Consider the following 21,195-nt stretch of genomic DNA (forward strand, 5'->3'; position numbering starts at 1 on the left):
AATGTACCATATACATACTGTAACAGGCATCAACCTAAATATGCTTATATTTTGGTACCGCTATTAAAAATCTAATAAACATTTCATTCAAATTGTGTCTAACACGTGATGACTCACTACACCTCCCTCTCTGCCCTACAAGAGAGAAAGGTATAAGAGAAAATGGAAGAGACCTGTCACTCAAACACAATCTCGCTTACCAAGAGAGAAAGGTATAAGAGAAAATGGAAGAGACCAGTCACTCACACACAATCTCGCTTACCAAACAACTCACAAGATACTACCTGTCACTAAGGTGACAGGGTGCTACACAACTTGCTGGGCAACCACCACAGGACCCAAAGAAATCATGTCCAAGGACTTGTGGGCAATGTCCTGGAGGTAAATATGGTCTGGCATGACCACACACCTGCTCATAGTACCCGCTGAACCGACAGGTTCTTTTGGAATGACAGGGATGGGGCAATGCCCATACCATCATGAGCTCACCTGGACCCAAATTCCTATTTTACTCATCAGACAAAGCGTACGGTACACCTATTTGATTGCTTCACAAAGCCAGAAAGAGATTGTGTTCTTGGACACCTCCTTCTTGGCTGAGCCAGTAATAACACATAGGCATCAACACTAGGGGTTGAAATGTCAAGTTCTCTTGCAGTAATACCACAGCACCCTAACTGGACAAAGTAGCATCTCATCCCAATTACTACTGACAAAGGCCTCTAGAGAGGGGACCAAGCCATTCCAGGTCATGGTCTACCTGGGCCACTCCCCCTGCAGGAGAGGGACGCTTGCTAGAACCCCCTGGTCATCTCTCTACCACTCAAGCATACAACTGGTCTGGCCCGAGGACCAAACCCGGAGCGTATGCTTCCGTGGTTGGGCTGGGATGGGCGTATGAATGTTTCCAGTCTCAAACCCTAGGCCTGTCCAGCTCCCAGCTCCCAGAAAACCCCAAGGAGGTGAAAGGGACAGGTGAGAGATCCCTAGCACCTTTGCCAGACCTGCCAAAGCCCCGGCAGGTCAGTAAGGCTGTGGGAGGTTGTCAACCCGCAGTGATAGGGGCTATCATGACGATGTGCCACAGTCTTCTTAGAAGTCCAAGCACTGGGATATATGAGGTACCACTAGAATAGTTTTGTTTTTGTTTTTTTTTGATGAAGTTTGTCAATCCCTTCAGTGTAACTGATGGGTTCTTCGGCCCATCACTCTGTGAAGCTGGAATGCTGCTTTCAAGCATCTGTTTACTGTTAGAGCCTAACTTTGCATATTTTTTTTCAGCAACTATTGAATCATAGCATCAAATTATAATAATATTCAGCACCTAACTTATGTTTCCTTCTGTATTTCTTCACAGAGTAACATTTTTGCTACCTCTCCAGAATTATTCCCCAAATACATCGTTTCCTAAAGTTATATATATTATATATCATATAGTTGTTGAGTTGGCATGCATCCACTGCTGCACAGGTGTGCTCCCTACAGGTGCATCTTTGAAAAACCCATTGTGGGATGGTCTCCCTTGACACCTGAAATCACTCGGAGGCTGAGATAAGGCAGTGGCTACACTTTCAGTCATCACCTGTCTTCGTCCGAGGCAGGTAATTGTAGTGTTGTTAAGACCTGCTTATGAAAAACAACCAAAGTGGTGTTGTGAATTACATCTGAATAGACAGCAGCTTCAGTTGCTACACCAGTTGACATTAAGATTAAAGATAAGATTAAAGTTCTCTGTAGAGATGTTAATTCAGCCGTAACGACAAAAGAGACTATTATCATATATTGTAATATCAGCAACTACAAAATCTAGCAAACTGAATAATCATTCACAAAATATGTGGAAATTCTTAGTTTCAAACATGCCATCGCACGAGTGAGCCAGCTAATGCCCCACTAACCATTTTCCTTTGCAGGGGTCAAAGGTCAAAACTGGTTGGGTCATCATTGAAGACGTCACTTCAAGATGGTATTGTGAGTACCGAAGAAATTCTCTCTCTCTCTCTCTCTCTCTCTCTCTCTCTCTCTCTCTCTCTCTCTCTCTTATAGATGTTACTGTAAAAAACAAAAAAAATACTCTCTCTATTAGATATATAAAAACCAAAAACTACTCTCTCTCCTCTCTCTCTCTCTCTCTCTATCTCCTCTCTCTCTCTAAAGCTCTCTCTCTCTGTCCTCTCTCTCTCTCTCTCTCTCTCTCCTCTCTCTCTCTCTCTCTCTCTCTCATAGATGTTACAAAAACTACTCCCTCTCTAATAGATATATATAAACCAAAACTACTCTCTCTCTCTCTCTCTCTCTCTCTCTCTCTCTCTCTCTCTCATAAAGACATGTTACCAAAACTCTCTCTCTCTCTCTCTCTCTCTCTCTCTACAAATGTACACTTGAATATGTACATTTTTCTTCTGCTCACAACAAAACCACACAAAAAAAAATTAGCTTTCACATTAAAACTTTACTAGTGTGTGAACGTTGAGTATACTGATGATGCAACAGATGCAATTATGAGTATGCGCAAGACATGAGATATCCTGACACTTTTCCCAATGATAAAGTCTGAACAGACTTTACAATATTAGCGACAGAAAAACACTTAGCACAAACAACCTACACACACTATCATATGGTAATATGAAATATAAATGCAATACCACTAATCAACCCAAGCCTAAGAAGGTGTGTGGAATTTTAATATAAAAACAAAGACAGTCAACAAATAATAAAGGAGCAACGATGTGGGTTGACCAACGAAGGGGAATTGGTGCTGTAGATCAAGTGTTTTCCATGAAACACTTGCTGTTTAGAAGCCTGACCACATCAATACATAGATAATGGTAAACTGATACAAATTTCATTTGGAGAGCAAGGATATACCATTTAAAAGGCACTTGCTAGTTGTTACAATGAAAGCGAACTTTTATGCGTTAATTCTCGTTGGTTGCTTAATATTTTTGCCGATGGGGTAACAAGAAGGAAGTCTTCATGAATGGTATGTGAAGTGGGCGAAGTGTAAGATCATACAATGTTAGTGGATACTGTTAAGAGTCTGAAAATGTTGTGACAGGAGAGTTAGATGAAAATGATAGCAAGAGTAAGGTGATTAATGACAGTAAACAAAAGTCAGAGAACTGTCTTCATGATGGTGGAAGACTGGGAGTTGTTGATCCTTATAGGCAATGAGGAGGAAAAGAAAGTGGAGGTAGTTCACAAGAGAAGCAAAGCAATGAATGTAGATGGATGTGCTTCTAGTGGCAACAGTACGGATGCATAGTGAGATTGCTGAGCTGATGCTCATTTGTGGGACTGTAGTGAGGATGCTAATTCTGAAGGGAAGAACCGATATCAAAATGGTGGGGATGAACTGCTTTTGTAGTAAATGTGAATAGAAATTAACAGGGTAAAATATGTATGACTTAGAACTTAAGTACAACCTGTTAACTATCAATTAGGAATTAAATGCTGTACAGTGTTACCCAAGCTCTTGTGACCCAGGATTGGCCAGTAGGTGATTGATTAGTTTTACTGCTGAAAAAAATAAGCAAAATGAGCAATGAAATAACATACTGCTTCTTATATTGATAATTTTGTATCATATTTTTCATTTTTTCCAATTAAAGCCATTCACACCCATTTTGGAGAAACTATAGTAAGTGAAAGCATTTCATAAGGTCATTATGTTTAGATAAAATCCAGATATCAATTTCAAACTTACACCCACAGATTGCTCGCAAACTGATTACAGTCCAGCATATCATACCAAAAATACACCAATTTCTTCATTTCAGTGGGAGGTTCCTGGGAAGAAACGCAGCTCAACTTCTGCGTGCAATTCAGCTGAGGAAGTGGTGGTCTCATATCAATACCATACTCATCACTTGTATCCTTATCAGCATTATTTCTAGATACAGCTATCATTCACTAAGAAGTTATGAGAAGAGAGGATTTGCTATTGCTTCTGAAATCAATGCATCCAGGCTTTTTGAAGTTGGGAAACAAGGTCTTCAGCCACATGTTACTGAGGAGCTGATTATGTCTGTTAAAACTGGCATCACAACATCTAGGTTACTGAAACTGGAGCTTCAACCAAATGTACAAGAAGAAGGAGATTCTCTCAAGATGCAGTTTTCTGGTCAAGAAACTGTAGCTAAAGTTACAGAAAAGATTTTCCATAGGTTAAATGGAAGTCAGCAACTTCATAAAAAGCCCTCGTCCCATATTGACAACTGGCGTAACTTTACACAGTCAGAAATTGACAGTCTGTCCATAGTGGGTCACAGACTTTTCTTACAAGAGGACATTGGCACACCTCAGGACAGAAACTTTACTATCCTAGTATGGCAGCATGGTCCGACTATCGCGAGTCGTTTTTTAAGGCAGTATGGAAAAGTGTACTTGGATCCATTCCGTTTCTGTTCCGTCAGAAACTGCAACATCACTTACAATTCCTCATCTCTTGACACAGCTGATGCTGTCCTGTTCCACTTCCACAGAACCAGGGGTCCGTCAGCTTTCCCAAACCGGACGAACTTGGGGCAGAGGTGGGTCTGGTTAGCCGATGAATGTCCATACCATACTTTTCTTTCAGCCAGAGACAAAAACCTTTCCCACTACAATGGTTACTTCAACTGGTCCATGACTTACAGAAAGGATAGCGATGTTCCTGTACCATACGGAAGGACTGTCAAAATGATGGACGCTGAAGCATCTCTGTATGAAAGAGTAGATTATTTCAACACAAAGCCAAACTTTACTGCTGCAATGGGATCCAACTGTGGTGGAGGAAATAAACGTTGGTATTATGTGAGAGAATTACAGAAGCATATGAACATCGATTTTTATGGAGGTTGTGGGACATTGAAATGCCCCGGGCATTTTACTCGTGACTGTGAGGTTCTGAAGAGCTACAAGTTTCACCTGGCCTTCGAAAATAGCAATTGCCGGGAATACATTACTGAAAAAGTAGGTTTTGATCTCATTTGCCAACTATAGCTACCCATTGTTCTCTCATGTTCTTAGAGCTAAGTAATCTTATACTTAAATAAAATAATGCCTTTGCAAGATACAGAACACCATGAAAGTATATTAGTCTAGCAACTTCTAAGTCTTGTAAGACATGGACACAAATCGCGATGCAATGTTGAAGCTGTATTTAAAAGATGTGGTCTATTTAAAAATCAAAACTTCTAGAAGGATATGAGATGTGAAATTGCTTTTTGATAAGTCTCTCATTTACTCAGATATTTTTGTTCCAGCTGTGGTGGAACGCCATGGGGAAAGGAGCAGTGCCGGTCGTCATGGGAGGGAAAGTTGAAGAATACCGGAAGCTGCTTCCTCCGAATTCTTTCATCCACATCGATGAATTTCAGTCTCCCAAGCATCTTGCAAATTATCTCTTGTAAGTAGTAAAAATTCTCATGTTGATACTGTAGCCTCCAAGTGGTAAGCCTACCTGACGAATCAACATAGCTCCCGAGTTATGAAGGGGGTACAAAACTTCCTTTTGGAGGAGTTTATACTCGCCTGACGTCTGAGTTATTTTACTCCAGGGGCAACATTAGACCTCTTACTCCCATCAAAACCTTGCCACACTTAGCAAGAATTTTTCCTGGTGTAAGGCCACCTAACCAACCAACAGTCAACCTTCGAATAATAAATGCATTGATACTATGAATTCGCTTTGCTTCTGCAAATATATTTCATTTGCAAAATATTCATTCTATCTAGCCTTTCCTATTTATTGGCAATTGTCCTATTACTTTTATTATATACCACTCTCCTGACCGAGTGCTGCTCGTGCCTTCTCACGTGTCCAAACCATCTCACTTTCTAAGACCTCCGCCATTTTTAAATCTGAATGTTACTCCATAACAACAAGAAGAATGTTGAGTTCCGGGTGCCATATTTGGATTGCCCTTTCCTTCTCGGCTTATAAATGATGAAACGTGAAAGTGGCAACCAGGAGCTCTTGACGAAAGCATTAAAAGTGGCCCACTCCCAAACTCTTTCATCAGTATTTACCAATTTTTACTTACACTAGTAGTAACGCTTTCCCAATGGGTTTACCAATGCCTTATAAATCCAAATTTTACTTCAAAATATGGCAAAAAAATATTTTTCGTTTATTTTTTGCATCCTTTTATAACTTGTTATACACAGATACATATTTCATATATTTAACTGTAAATAACCACCCCAACCACCCCTCGGCCCCCCTAAAAACAAAAGCCTTCTTAACATATATTTTGTCTCCGACAGGTCCCTGGCGCAGGATGCGGCAAAATACATGGAGTACCACGCATGGCGCACAAAGTTCCATGTATTGAACGAGCATGGATACTTCGGTGCACCCGTATTCCATTACTGCCGCCTGTGCGAAGCCCTGAATTACAACGACCCAGCACCCAAAGAATACAATCATATGGAAGTCTTTTGGAACAGAGAAACCGACTGTTATCCACCAACGTGGGTTGACAGGATGAACGCCGGCAGCACATAAGCCTAGTCTAGATCTTGAAGCACTCGTTGTTTTTTATTTTGCATTCAGGTCAGTTTGGGGGCATTGCCTTCGTATCGGCACCTCTGAGCTCCTTAATTCTATTGTTTCTGTTGATGTAATTTTTTTTATCTTTCACTATTAGCTCAATGTATGCTGTAGGAAGCTTGACTTTAATCAAAAATCTTTCTAAAAAGTGTGCTGTATCATATACTGTTTCGGGCTCATGTTGTTTGCTGCCTTGATGTGATGTTTGTGTTTCCCCTTTCGTTTTTTTTACAGTTTTTCATGATGGGATAATGTTTGCTGTATTGCATGAAACCCCAATTTGTTAGCATTGTTACTTGAGAACTGTCTAGCATATGATACAGGTTGAAGCATTCCATGGCAGACTACACTGTATGTTGTCTGTAAACGTTCCTCTTAATGTGTCAGCAGTTCCTTGTAATGTGTTACTTATAAAGTTGCATCTCATTTTGCGTTGTGATTCAGCATTCCTGTGATTTGCAGTTTTGTGATGCTCTTATTAGTTTATCTGAATGTAATTTTGCACATTGTAATTCATTGCATTTTGTTTCTCTTTTGTAGTTTTTCACCGTGCAGTGCCAGACTTTGGACAATAAAGAATATCACCCTGAAATAGACTTAACTTTTTTGCCTAGTCGGTTTATCTAGCTGGACAGCCAGTATGGTGAAAAAGGTTCAACAACCCTACAGTTTCGAAGTTTACATAACTTTTTGTCAGTTTCTAGATCCGGAGCACTGTTTCTAGCTGTACTGGAGGCAACACTGCTCACATGTAGGCTAACCAGATACGCCTAGAACAACAAAGTTTTTCCCAACATTGGAGAACATTCAGGCTAATTTCTTCTTAACATGGTATGCTAACGTGTACGTTTCAAGATGGAAAAGTTAGACAACGCAGCAACTGCAGAGGTAGGCCTGGACTTGAGCACCCACTCTGAGCAGAGGATTCGTACTTCCACGGAGAATGGCAATGAGGTGTACTATGCAAAAAGGAAAAAACATAGTTGACTCTTGGTTACAGAAGGCAAACAAGACGCATGAGAATGTCAGTGTCCTCTATTCTGTAGAGGACACTGATTATACAAACTTTTTAAGAATACGGTCAACCGGCCAAAACATATACTGAATTCTTAGAGGACACCAAGACAGCCGAAAGTTCGAGGACCTGAATAGCTTCAACGACCTCTTTAACCTTCACTGGAGAAGAAAGGACTGCTATAATAAAATTAAGAGAGACTAGTCAGTCACCGTCAGAAGCCAAGTCTGTGAAATCAAGATCAGGAGTTAGCCAATGCACTTCCCAAGGAGAAAGTTCCAGATACACAGATGCACCAAGCATTGCGAGACGTAAGCGAGCAAAAGCAGAAGCTGCTAAAGCAAAACTGGCCTTTGCGGAGAAAGAGACTGCCATCTTAAAAGAAGCTCAGAGAAAACAGGAAGCAGCCCGAAAAAAGGCAAAACTGGAACAAGAGGAAGCTCTCGGGAAAGCAGAGTTTGAAGCCGACCTCATGTTACTAACTACAAGTTAGGAAGCTGCCATCGCCGAAGCCGAAGCACATGTTCTTGAAGAAGATGATGGTATAGTCGGGAGTGCAATTTTGATGACCTCTTGCAAAAGGAAACCAAGGATTCCTTTCAGCAGATGGAAGTTTTCGTGAACCAGCAACAGCTAACAGCATCTAGCACCGTTCAGAAGAGACAAACCACATTCTGCAATCTCGAGGATCCATTTGTTCATATACTCACTCGAAGGCCAACCATCATGAAATAAGAGTGCATCAGTGACTGTTACAAACCTTTATGAACCTGCCTTCGAAAAAATTGCCTTTCCATCCTTGTTTGAAAGTTAACAGCTGTTCCAGCTTGCTTTCACAAGCATGATCCTAATGTAAAGACCTTCAGGTTTGTATTTGTGTCGGAACAAATGGGAAAATGAGGCCTTTGTTCCCTAAAGGACTTAATCTCTGTATTGGCAAGGTGTCATCTGCAGAATCTGTCACTATTATTATATTCATTGCTGATATTTTACTTTTTCATTATTACCGTGAATACTATCGTTAAAGTTTTTCTTCACTCAATTTTTGTATTTAGTCCTCGGGACCTGACTTCTGTAACCACGTAGGTCTCTAGCTGAAATTTAAGTTATATAATCTGTGCACTAACTCTCAATGCATTTTTTTTCTCCAATATAATTACTGTTATTACGTACCAGTATTATAACTATCTTTTATACTACCTCAGCTAATGTGTGGATAGTACCATTTATTCATTTTTTTATCAAGTTGTCTCATGTATCTAGATTGTGTATGTTACTGTCTGCATTTTGTATATTCCCTGAGATGAAATAAAGGATATTATTATTGTTATTATTATCATTATTATTACTACTACACTTACGATCTTACCTACATAACCTCACTTAGGACGACGTTCCCTTGAACTGGCTGGAGGGCTTGGGGCCCCCTTGGACCCCCCAAAACAGGCAGTAACCTGTCCCAGTCGGCAACTGTCGGGAATCAGGCAATTAAAGTAAAGTTTTACCAAGGTGTCCTGGCCCGGATACCTATAAGGGGATTCTTCCTTCACTACACTTTACCCTCATAAGGATTTATCAATGAATTACGTTAGGAATGACGTAACTTATGAATGAACCACGTTAGGGCAGACCATAAATCCCCTAAAGTAGGATTACATACAGAAAATATAGCTACCTAAGGAAGGCTAATTAGGTACAGGTAGACGTGACGTATCACAGACTGTCCTGCACAGCTTTCTCTCTCTCTTTCTCTCTCGCGTCAATCCACAACCATAAAATGAATATCACAACTGTCAGTACAATCACGTGAATTTTCCTGAAGTTTATAAAACCAGTTTGCAACCACCAATGCGCCAACGCCGACGCAACGCTTCTTTCATAAAAAAAAAAAAATAAATAAAAAGATTGATAAGAATAATAAAATAGTAATATGCTTGCTCTACTTCTCCCTGCCAGCGCTAGTTTAAATCTATTATCTCTGCAACACCATATATAGTATATATTATACGTTCTGTAATACTACATATATACTATAATATGTTATGCTACACCATATACGTATTTTATGCAGCCATTCTCTTTTCAACAGTGTTTTCCACTTTCCATTTCAGATCTCGCGCAGTGGTCGTCTGTGGCATGTTACCAGACGCACGAAGATGTAAACAATCATTTTGATAGTGGGTCGGTTGGTAGATTTGTTACACATTACCGTTTTACTTTTATGGTGACAATATGATAGTAGCTATCCGTCATATATATAATATTGAATTAATTTAATAGCACTAATAGCTTAAAATGAGGTAAGTACTATATATCGGGGTTTAGTGTTTCCAGATGTATGACGACAATGCGATTAAGTCTTATCATTTCCTCTCTGCTTGTGATAGTTGAAAGTTAATTATAAATCTGTCAGGAAACTAATAATACAAAAAAAAAACCATTCCACTGGCTAGGAAAAAAATATTCGTGATTGATTTTCACAGAAGACGTAATAAAAATTCTTTTCAATGAGTTAGTCCTAATTGCACACCAATAACACTGGAGACTATATCCTTTAATTTCAGTAGACATAATCACAATAACGGTTGCTAATGGGCATATTACTGAATATACATAAACCCTATTTTGTTTGATACTTTTAGTAAATAAAAAGCAAAGCACCTATGTTGATAAGGGAACCGTATGTGAGAAACTCCCCACGCAGCAATATTTTCATATTCTTTTCTCACCGTAGAGTAGTTGTATCGTCTGCTTTCGTGTAGAATCCGAATGTATTCGCATTATTATTATTATTATTATTATTATTATTTAATTTTTTTTGGTTTATCACAGTCCTCCAATTCGACTGGGTGGTATTTATAGTGTGGGGTTCCCGGCTGCATCCTGCCTCCTTTATAGGAGTCCCACTTTTCTTACTATGTGCGCCGTTTCTAGGATCACACTCTTCTGCATGAGTCCTGGAACTACTTCACCCTCTAGTTTTTCCAAATTCCTTTTCAGGGATCTTGGGGTCGTGCCTAGTGTTCCTATGATTATCGGTACAATTTCCACTGGCTTATCCCATATCCTTCTTATTTCTATTTTCAGGTCTTGATACTTATCCATTTTTTCCCTTTCTTTCTCTTCAACTCTGGTGTCCCATGGTATTGCGACATCAATGAGGGATACTTTCTTCTTGATTTTGTCAATCAACGTCACATCTGGTCTATTATTATTATTATCATTATTATTATCGTTCATAAGATGAAACCTATTCATATGGAGCAAGCTAACCAAAGGGACCACTGACTTGAAATTCAACCTTCCAAAGAATACGGAGTTTATTAGGAAATAGTACGAGGAGGTACAGTGAAATGCAGAGAGAAGATACCACTTACTAAAAAGGAAAAATTAAATCAATAAAATCCACCAATAGACAAAAATATATTAAAATAAGGGTTGAAAGAACCAGATTTATTGGAGAATGACCATCACATTACTTTGTCTGATTTTTGCTATAAGTCTAGCACGTTGTATCTGTGGTGTGGTTAGCACCGTAAGATGTTTTATTTAGACGTTTTTAGTAACGAATTCCAGAGTAATGTTTTATTTGTAATAACAACTCATTTATCCTTATCCAGTATAACTATGAAACTGGCTAAAAACAAATACACATTATATGAATATTTCATGTTATGTTAGCTGGTCATGTATGTACTACTTACATGATTGAATTAATACAGAATTTAGGCCAAAGCCCAAGCCCTGGGACATATGAGGCACCACTAGAATAGTTTTATATATAATATATATATATATATATATATATATATATATATATATATATATATATATATATGACTGGTAAAAGTGTTCTGTAACAACAGAATTCCATCTAATAAAAGGAGCCCATAAAAACACCAAAATGTAGAGAGAAAAGTACTATATTTCAGAGACTGCTGTCTCTCTCTTCAGGTATATGAATGAGAAAAGTTTACAGAAAATGGTGTATTTTTATACCAGAGATTCGTCCACAAGTAAGCCAATTTAGGTCACCCCCGCTGATAATCTTCCTTTAATCTTCTTAAGCGTTGGTTGAATGAACACTGCATCGACGATGTCCGATGTCCAATTCCCTTTTGAGATGTTCATTACCTGCTTCTCTTTTATTAAGGCCGATTCCATCATTTGACTCTTGTACCGGCCAAGTTGCTGCTATAAATTACACGTGACATATTCCAGTTTATTCTATGGTTATGTTCATTTATATGATTGAAAATAGCCGAGTTCTGTTGTCCATACCTAACTGACCGTTTGTGTTGTATTAATCTCTGGGGAAGTGATTTACCTGTAAATCCGATGTAAGATTGGTCACAGTCCTGGCATGGGATCTCATATACCCCAGAGTCTTTGGGCGATGTCTTTTGTTGGACATTAATCAGGGATTTGGCTAAGGTATTTGGGTAGGTAAATGCAAAATCACTTCAGTGTAACTGATGGGTTCTTCGGCCAATCACTCTGAGAAGCTGCAGTGTGCAAGCATCCGCTTACTGTCAGACATCGTTGCTAATTTAGTGGAGCTTCACACATACGCCGATGCATTTACTAACTGTTTCCTATGAATTCTAGTTGTCATAGTAATGCAATAATGATAAAATTCCTCTAATATATATATATATGTATATATATATATATATATATATATATATATATATATATATATATATATATATATATATATATATATATATATATATATATATATATACAATATATACCACAAATAGATACGCCAATTTCACTTATTTCCCCGTTTTTGTGTAAGACTTGTACCCAGCTTGGAGGGTAAACACATACCAATTGGCAACACTGCTGTCAAAGCCTAACTTGGCATATTTTTTTCAGCAACTATTGAATCATAGCATCAAATTATAATAATATTCAGTCCCTAACTTATGTTTCCTTCTGTATTTCTTCAAAGAGTAACAATTGTGCTACCTCTCCAGAATTATTCCCCACATACATCGTTTCCTAAAGTTTTATATATATTATATATCATATAGTTGTTGAGTTGGCATGCATCCACTGCTCCACAAGTGTGTTCCCTACAGGTGCATCTCTGAAAACCCCATTGTGGGATGGTCTCCCTCGACACCTGAAATCACTCGGAGGCTGAGATAAGGCAGTGGCTACACTTTCAGTCATCACCTGTCTTCGTCCTAGCCAGGTAATTGTAGTGTTGTTAAGACCTGCTTATGAAAAACAACCAAAGTGGTATTGTGAATTACATCTGAATAGACAGCAGCTTCAGTTGCACTAACATTCAGGTATGGAGAGCAATTTCAATGTCAGTTACATCTATAATATATATATATTAACTGAAGCCACTGGGAAAGTTCAAAATGAAAAGACAAAGAACATTTAGTAGATTCACATCAACCGTGCACTTGACGTCTAGGCCAGACCCTTACGACGCTCTTGATTGGCTGTTGATAAGCCAATCACAGGGCTGGAAACTCTCAGTCTCTCTCGGGAGTTCACATAGCCAGGATCTACGTTCCACCTCCCCTGAGGGATACTTTTGAATGACGTATCCCTCAGGAGAGGTGGAACATAGATCTTACCCATGTGAACTCTCTCGAGAGAGACTGAAAGTTTCCAGCCCTGTGATTGGCTTATCAACAGCGTAACAGGAGCGTCGTAAGGGACTGGCCGAGACATCAAATGTACGGTTGATGTGAATCTACTATAGAACTTTCGTGTATTCAACACATTTTTGTGCCCGAAAGTTGTGTTAAATACGCCAAAGTACTTGGCACCCTCGTCTTTTCATTTTGAACTTTGCCAATGGCTTCATCTCATAAACAAAAATCACGTGCTTGCTTTTCCCGCTTCCGGACATCATGATTTCTTCAAATTTCTTTGAAGTTGGAGTTCAAGAATTTTATAATGATAATAATAATAATAACAGCCTCAGTCGCCAATAATCATGATGTTACGACCTTTGCTTTGTATTTCGTACCTTTGCTGAAATCTAAACCTAAATCTTGGGTTATCCTCATCTTCAACTCTGAGCGCTCTCTCTCTCTCTCTCTCTCTGACTGTAATCTTACACCAATTGACATTAAGATTATAGATATAATTAAAGTTCTTTGTAGAGATTTGCATTCAACCAAAAAAGACAAAAGAGACTATTATCTTAGATTGTAATCTTCAGCAGCTACAAAATCTAGCAAACTGAATAAAAATCATTCTCAAAACTCGTGGAAATTCGACCCCCCCCCCCCCCTCCTTTTTCACTTAGTTTCAAACATGCCATCGTACGAGTGAGGCACCTAATGCCCCCACTAACCATTTTCCTTTGCAGAGTTCAAAGGTCAAGACCTGTCGGGTCATCCACAATACTTCCACGCAGCGTTGAAGACGACACTTCAAGATGGTATTGTGAGTACTGAAGAAATTCTCTCTCTCTCCTTTTATTTGTTTGTTTGTTTGTGTGCCACGGTGAAACACTCTCTCTCATAGATATGTTACAGAAACTATTCCCCACCCCCCTCTCTCTCTCTCTCAGATACATTACCAAAACTACTTTCTCTCTCTCTCATACATATGTTACAGAAACTACTCTTCCCCCTTCTCTCTCAGATACGTTACTAAAAATACTCTCTCTCTCTCTCTCTCTCTCTCTCTCTCTCTCTCTCTCTCTCTCTCTCTCTCTCTTATAGATACGTTACAGAAACTACTCTCCCTCCCCCCTCTTTCTCTCCCAGATACGTTATCAAAACTACTTCCTCTCTCTTTCTCTTATAAATTTATTAGAATAACTACATTCTCTCTCTCTCTCTCTCTCTCTCTCTCTCTCTCTTCTTTCTCTCTCTCTCTCTCTCTCTCTTGTAGATATACTACCAAAATCACTCTCTTAAAGTTACTAAAACTAATTTCTCTCTCTCTCTCTCTCTCTACCAATATACCAGAATACGTACATTTTTCTTCTGGTCATAACAAAAGTATAACAAAATTTGGCTCTCACATTAATGTTTTAAAATTCTATCAGTGTGTGAACGCTGTGTATATTGATGACAAAACAGACGCAATTATGAATATGGGCGAGACGTAAGATATCCTGACACTATTCGATATACGACGAAAAAGTCCGAGCAGAATTTTTAGGATATTACCGACAGAAAAACCACTTAGCATATACAACCTACGTGCGCTATGACACGGCAGTAGAATAGAATAGAATACAGAATTTAGGCAAATTGTTTGTTTGTTTGTATGGTGCTTTTACGTTGCATGGAAACGGTGGTTATTCAGCAACGGGACCAACGGCTTTACTTGGCTTCTGAACCACGTCGTGAGTGAACTTCTATCACCAGAAATAAACATCTCTCACTCCTCAATGGAATGGCCGAGAATCGAACCCACGACCACCGAGGTGGGACGCCAACACCATACCAACCATGACACTGAGGCGTTAGAATTTAGCCAAAGGGCAAATCGCTGGGAGATACGAGGTTATTCAGCAAAAAAAGGTCTGAAAGGTGTAACAAGAGAAAGACTTCAAAGCAGTTGCACTACGAAACCACTGTTAGGAGAGGGTGGAAAGTAAGATTTGACGAGAAAGATTATGAACGGAGGTACGGTAAAAGGAATGACTGAGGTTGCAGCTATAGGGGCCGAAGGGACGGATGCAAAGACCCTTAAGTGATGCATACAGTGCCCGACGTGAGGTGCACTGGCGGCACTAGGCCCGTACGGGAATCATATGGTAATAATCTTAGATATTCCTATTTTAAATTTTAGAACTTTGGTGTCTGCGTGGCATTTACGAAGAATGTGACACAATGAAGAGAGCTGTTCGTTTGTCATATCATATATATATATATATATATATATATAATCTATATATATATATAGATATATATATATATATTTATATATATATATATATATTAGTTAGGGTGCCATCACTAAAAAAAAAATATTGAGAACACTTGGTCACTATAATCTAAGCAAAAGACACTATATATCACAATTTTGGCTCACGTAATATAAAAGCAATAACACTAATAGCTCGCAGGCATGAACTGGAGAATTCATTTATTGTTATCAGTTCGAGAGAAACGTCATTCCAGTTTCAAGAGAAATTTCCAAAAACAAATGTTGGCTGATTATGGAAATTAGAGTGGAGCCGTAATACAAGTGGCCCAGCTATCTGAAAACAGGTGCATCGTTGAATTACTCAGATAATTCGTAAACAATTTTCTATTAGGAAACAGCAGACGCCAGATTGGGGCTGCTGATCAAGTGTTTTCCATGAAACACTTGTCGTTTGGATTAGATGCCTGACAGCATCAGAACGTAGACAATAGTAAATTAATACAAATTCCATTTGGAGAGCATGATATATACCATTTAAAAGGCACTTGCTAGTTGTTACAATGAATGGGCACTGAAAAAATGTACTGTTTCTTATATTGTTAATTTTTTATCATATTTTCCATTTTTTTCAAATTAAAACTATAGTAACTGGAGGCATTATGTTTAGATAGAATCCCGATATCAATTTCAAACTTTAACCCACTGAATGCTCGTAAATTTTTTTACAGTCCAGTATAATTATACAAAAAAAATACACTAATTTCTTCATTTCAGTTGGAGGTCCCTGGGAAGAAACGCAGCTCAACTTCTGCATGCAATTCAGCTTAGGAAGAGTTGGTCTCATATCATTGCCATACTCATCATTTGTTTCCTTATCAGCATTCTTTCTGGATACACCCATCTCTCACTAAGAAGTGATGAGAAGAGAGGATTTGCTCTTTCTGAAATCATTGCATCCAGGTTTTTTGAAGTTGGGAAACAAAGTCTTAAGCCACATGTTACTGAGGAGCTGATTATGTCTATTAAAGATGGCGTCACAACATCTAGGTTACTGATACCGGAGCTTCAATCAAATGTACAAGAAGAAGGAGATTCTCTCAAAGATGGCGTAGCTAAAGTTACAGAAGCGATTTTCCATAGGTTAAATGGCAGTCGGCAACTTCATAAAAAGCCCTCTTCGACCCATATTGACAACTGGCATAACTTTACACGGTCAGAAATTGACAGTCTGTCCATTGTGGGTCGCAGACTTTTCTTACAAGAGGACGTTGGCATACCTCAGGACAGAAACTTTACTATCCTAGTATGGAAGCATGGTCCGTATTTTGAAACACGTTTTCTGAAGGAGTACGGAGATGTGTACTTGGATCCATTCCGTTTCTGTTCCGTCAGAAACTGCGAAATCACTTACGATTCCTCATTTCTCGACACAGCCGACGCCGTCCTGTTCCACTGCCACAGAACCAGCGGTCCGGCAGGCTACCCAAACAGGACGAACTTTGGGCAGAGGTGGGTCTGGTTAGCAGACGAATGTCCCTACCATACGTTCAATTACGCCAGAGACAAAAACATTTCCCACTACAATGGTTACTTCAACTGGTCCATGACTTACAGAAAGGACAGTGACGTTCCTGTACCGTACGGAAGGACTGTCAGAATGACGAACGCCGAAGCATCTCAGTATGAAAGGGTGGATTATTTCAACTCGAAAATAAACTTTACCGCTGCAATGGGAACCAACTGTGGTGGGGGAAATAAACGCTGGCATTACGTGAGAGAATTAAAGAAACATATGAACGTCGACTTTTATGGAGGTTGTGGGACGCTGAAATGCCCACGGCACGCTGCTCGTGACTGTAAGCTTCTGAAGAGCTACAAGTTTTACCTGGCTTTCGAAAACAACGATTGCAGAGAGTACATCACCGAAAAGGTATAGTAGGTTCTGATCGCTTTTGTCAACTATATTCATTTACCCATTATTCTCTCGTGTTTTTTTAAGGCTGTATAACCTTAATAGGTTGTACTTACGGTCCCTGTAATCTCAAAGGTTAGATTGACTCTTGAGATACTCATGCTGCCTTTTCGGCACCACTTTGATTTCATTGCAAGATTCGGAAAGATCGTGAACAACATGAATAGTATATTAGTCTAGTAACTTCTAGTAAGTGTGGTAAAGACGTGTGCAGCTATCCGGACGCAAATCACGATGCAAAGTTGAAGCTGTTTTTAAAAAATGTTGTCCATTTAAAAATCAAAACTTTTAGAAGGGTAGATGGCAAGACAAAGTAAGAAGCCATACCACAAGGAAAATGACAGAAGGCCTCTTTGTAAAGGAGATAAGCAATGGAGGAGAGATGGAGATGGAGAGTAGTACTCGATATTAGCAGACAGCTGATTACGAACTGCTCTATGAGCAAAAGCCTGTGCTAGCATAATAAGCCAGCCTAATCAAAAACAACAGACAGACAGGTGAGCTTTTTGTCAGCACCAGAAAAGTTGGAACACTCAGACCTACTTCGATTAGAACTTTGAAAAAGGGGAGGAAGATAAGTGGAAGCGAAATCATGGTGTTCACTACCTTTCCGAAGCTTGCTATGAAATCAAGTGTTGCTGAAAAGGCAGCAGGAGTATCTCAGAGTCAGTCTAATCTCTGAGATTTCAGGCAGCGCCATACTAGCAATGGGGCACGTGAGGCCCGGGAATCAGGGCCATCAACTTCCAGAGGCTCAATTCCATAAGACAACAACAACAATAAGGTTGAGGCTGATGGAAAGTTTGTTTTTGGACATGAAGAGAAAGCAAAGTAGCTAAAAGCATCATACAATGCGGGAAGCAGTGGCGATTCTAGGGGGGGGGGTGCAGCTGCCCTCCCAGATTTTGGCCATGCCCTTGGTTTGCCCCCCAACTTTTTTAATGAAATATTATATATAAAATCAATCATTATTAAATATACCAATAGCCACTAACTATACTCTGTTTTTTTTCATCTGTCCATCCGCCTGTGGTGTTTTTGTATGGTAACACTGTGTCCCGGGCTTTAGATAGTTACATTAGCTTACATTCAACGATTATAATAATATCCTATTTCGAATATTAACGGTGTAATTCGCATATAGTAAATTATTAAAACACTTTTCAGTTGCAAATGTACACCCAGATATCCTTTTATTTACCTAAAACTTACACACAGCGTAACTATTTAAAGCCGGGACGCAGTGTTACCATACAAAAACACCACAAGCGGATGGACAGATGAAAAAAAACAGAGTAACATGATTTGGTTATAATGCTAACACTCATAAATCTGCCCTTGATTGCTTAGACAGGTTACTATTTATAGCTATAACACTTCCTGTTACTAGAGCTTCTTGTGAAAGAAGTTTTTCCAAAATGAAAATAGTAAAAACATTTCTTAGAAATTCAATGACTAGTGAGAGACTAAGTAACACTGCATTTTTATCAATTGAAAGTAAACGGACTTGGATAGTTTTGTAGATGAGTTTGACAGCCGACATGATAACCGTAGAATCAAACTGCACTGAACATTTTGAGAATTGTCCCGACATGGTCCATATCTGTTTTGTGTTCAAATGTGTATTATAAAAACTTACCATTGTGTAATAATTGCATATTGTTATGAATTTGTATATAGTTTTGAATGTCGAAACAACATTTTGAGGAGAATTTTCATGTTAAGCCTCATATCCGTCAGTTCATTTCATTAATTAATACCTTTCCTTACTTGGTTCAAATGTGCATTATACAAACTTGCCATTCTTTAATAATTGTATATTGTTTGGGATTGTATATAGTTTTGAATGTCAAACCAGCATCTTCAGAAAGGTCATGACAGTGTCCATATCTGTCTGTTCGTTTCATTAGTTAATACCTTTCTTTAAGTTGTGCAAATGTGTATTACACAAACTTAACTTTCTTTAATAATTTGCATATTGGCTGGGATCGTATATAGTTTTGAATGTCAAACTGAACCTTTTCAGAATTGTCATGACATGCCCCGTGTATATCTGTTCATTTCATATGGTTACTTTTCTTTATTTGGTTCAAATGTGTATTATATTTATGCATACTACCCAGTTTGCGTATTGTTTGGAACTGTATAGTTTTGAATGTTAAATTTTCATATCATGCAAGTCAGGTAAAATATCAGATGGATGCTTTACAATTATTTTGCTTAGGAATCAAACAAAATTCTATATGAACCTTTACCTTTAGTCAAATTCATTCCTCCATGAGTTTCATAATGTTTCCAAAACTGTAATTATTTTACAGTCACCTTTCCTTTGATGCCCACCCAACAAATATCTTTGCCCCAGAGTTGCCACCCACCCCCTTTTTTTTTTTCTTTTTTTTTTTTTTTTGAAGAGTAGAATCGCCACTGGCTGGAAGAGTTATATGTCAGAATGTGAGAGAGAGAAGTTCAGTGTAAAAATAGGACTGGTGATTGACTAGTCCCTTATTCTAAAACTGCATTTTGATACGTTTTTCATTCACTCAGATATTTCTGTTCCAGGTGTGGTTGAACGCCATGAAGAACGGAGCAGTGCCGGTCGTCATGGGAGGGAAAGCTGCAGACTACCGGAAACTTCTCCCTCCCAATTCTTTCATCCATATCGATGATTTTCAGTCTCCAAAGCAGCTTGCAAATTATCTCTCGTAAGTAGTAAAAATTCTCATGTCGACACTGTAGCCTCCAAGTGGTAGGCCTACCTGACGAAACAACGTATTAAAAATTATCGTGTGACACTAGCCTCCACGTGGTAGGCCTACCTGACGAAACAACGTATTTAAAATTCTCGTGTTAACACCGTAGCCTCCAAGTAATGGTGAAACGTGAAAGTAGCAACCAGGAGCTCTTGACGAGAGCATTAAAAGTGGCCCACTCCCCAACTCTCTCATCCGTATCTACCAATTTTTACTTTTCATAGCCTTTACTGAAACTGTGCAGTCATCTCAGCAACAACTCTTTACTGGAATGGAATGGAATATAGAGTTTAGGCCAATACAGCTAAGGGTCGAAGGCACCATGCAAAGAACCTTAAGTAATGCCTACAGTGCACCGCATGAGGGGCACTGACGGCCCTACCCCTCTACGGGGAAACCAGGGGTTTAGGAAAGTGTTGCTTCAAAATATGGCGAAAAACGTCTTTTGTTTATTTTGTGTATATATCATTTTGATCTAAGGGGCTGTGCATGTTTTCATAACTTAGTCATGCAGATGTGTATTTCATATATTTAACTGTAAATAACCCAAACCGTTCCCCCCCCCCAAACAAAATAAAGACTTCTTAACACATATTTTGTCTACGACAGGTCCCTGGCGCAGGACGCGGCAAAATACATGGAGTACCACGCATGGCGCTCAAAGTTTCGCGTGTTGAACGAGCACGGATACTTCGGTGCGCCCGTGTTCCATTACTGCCGCCTGTGCGAAGCCCTGAATTACAACGACCCAGCGCCCAAAGTATACAATCACATGGAAGTCTTTTGGAGCAAAGAAACCGACTGTTATCAACCGACGTGGATTGACAGGATGAACGCCAATAGCACATAGGTCTAGTCTAGATCTTCAAGCACTCTTTGCTTTTTTTATCTTTTTAATTAGCCTTCAGATCGGTTCGGAGGCATAGCCTTTGAGCTCCTTAATTCTACTGTTTCTGTTGATGTTGTAATGTTTTAGTCTTTCCCTAGCAGCTCAATGTATGCTACAGGTAGCTTGGTTTGAATAAAAACTTTTTCTAAAACGTGTATACGTGTTTAC

General features: G+C 39.1%; 2 protein-coding genes and 1 long non-coding RNA gene across 3 annotated transcripts in view; 2 read left to right on the plus strand and 1 right to left on the minus strand.

Annotated features, from left to right (window-relative positions):
- The window catches only part of LOC135210544 (uncharacterized), a 67,776-nt gene that overhangs the window by 15,422 nt on the left and 31,159 nt on the right, over positions 1 to 21,195 (minus strand). The window lies entirely within an intron of this gene.
- LOC135210239 (alpha-(1,3)-fucosyltransferase 7-like) lies at positions 1,567 to 8,850 on the plus strand. The gene is made up of 4 exons (XM_064243087.1): positions 1,567 to 1,971; positions 3,783 to 4,956; positions 5,250 to 5,392; positions 6,253 to 8,850. The coding sequence occupies exons 1-4, from the start codon at positions 1,964 to 1,966 to the stop codon at positions 6,491 to 6,493; spliced, it is 1,566 nt and encodes a 521-aa protein (XP_064099157.1). The 5' UTR covers positions 1,567 to 1,963; the 3' UTR covers positions 6,494 to 8,850.
- Positions 12,695 to 21,178, plus strand: LOC135210543 (glycoprotein 3-alpha-L-fucosyltransferase A-like). Its single transcript, XM_064243410.1, has 5 exons — positions 12,695 to 12,859; positions 13,900 to 13,976; positions 16,191 to 17,346; positions 19,948 to 20,090; positions 20,748 to 21,178. The coding sequence occupies exons 2-5, from the start codon at positions 13,969 to 13,971 to the stop codon at positions 20,986 to 20,988; spliced, it is 1,548 nt and encodes a 515-aa protein (XP_064099480.1). The 5' UTR covers positions 12,695 to 12,859; positions 13,900 to 13,968; the 3' UTR covers positions 20,989 to 21,178.

Source organism: Macrobrachium nipponense, chromosome 39 (genome assembly GCF_015104395.2).
Source record: "Macrobrachium nipponense isolate FS-2020 chromosome 39, ASM1510439v2, whole genome shotgun sequence".
In the NCBI taxonomy this organism is placed as follows: Eukaryota; Metazoa; Arthropoda; class Malacostraca; order Decapoda; family Palaemonidae; genus Macrobrachium; species Macrobrachium nipponense.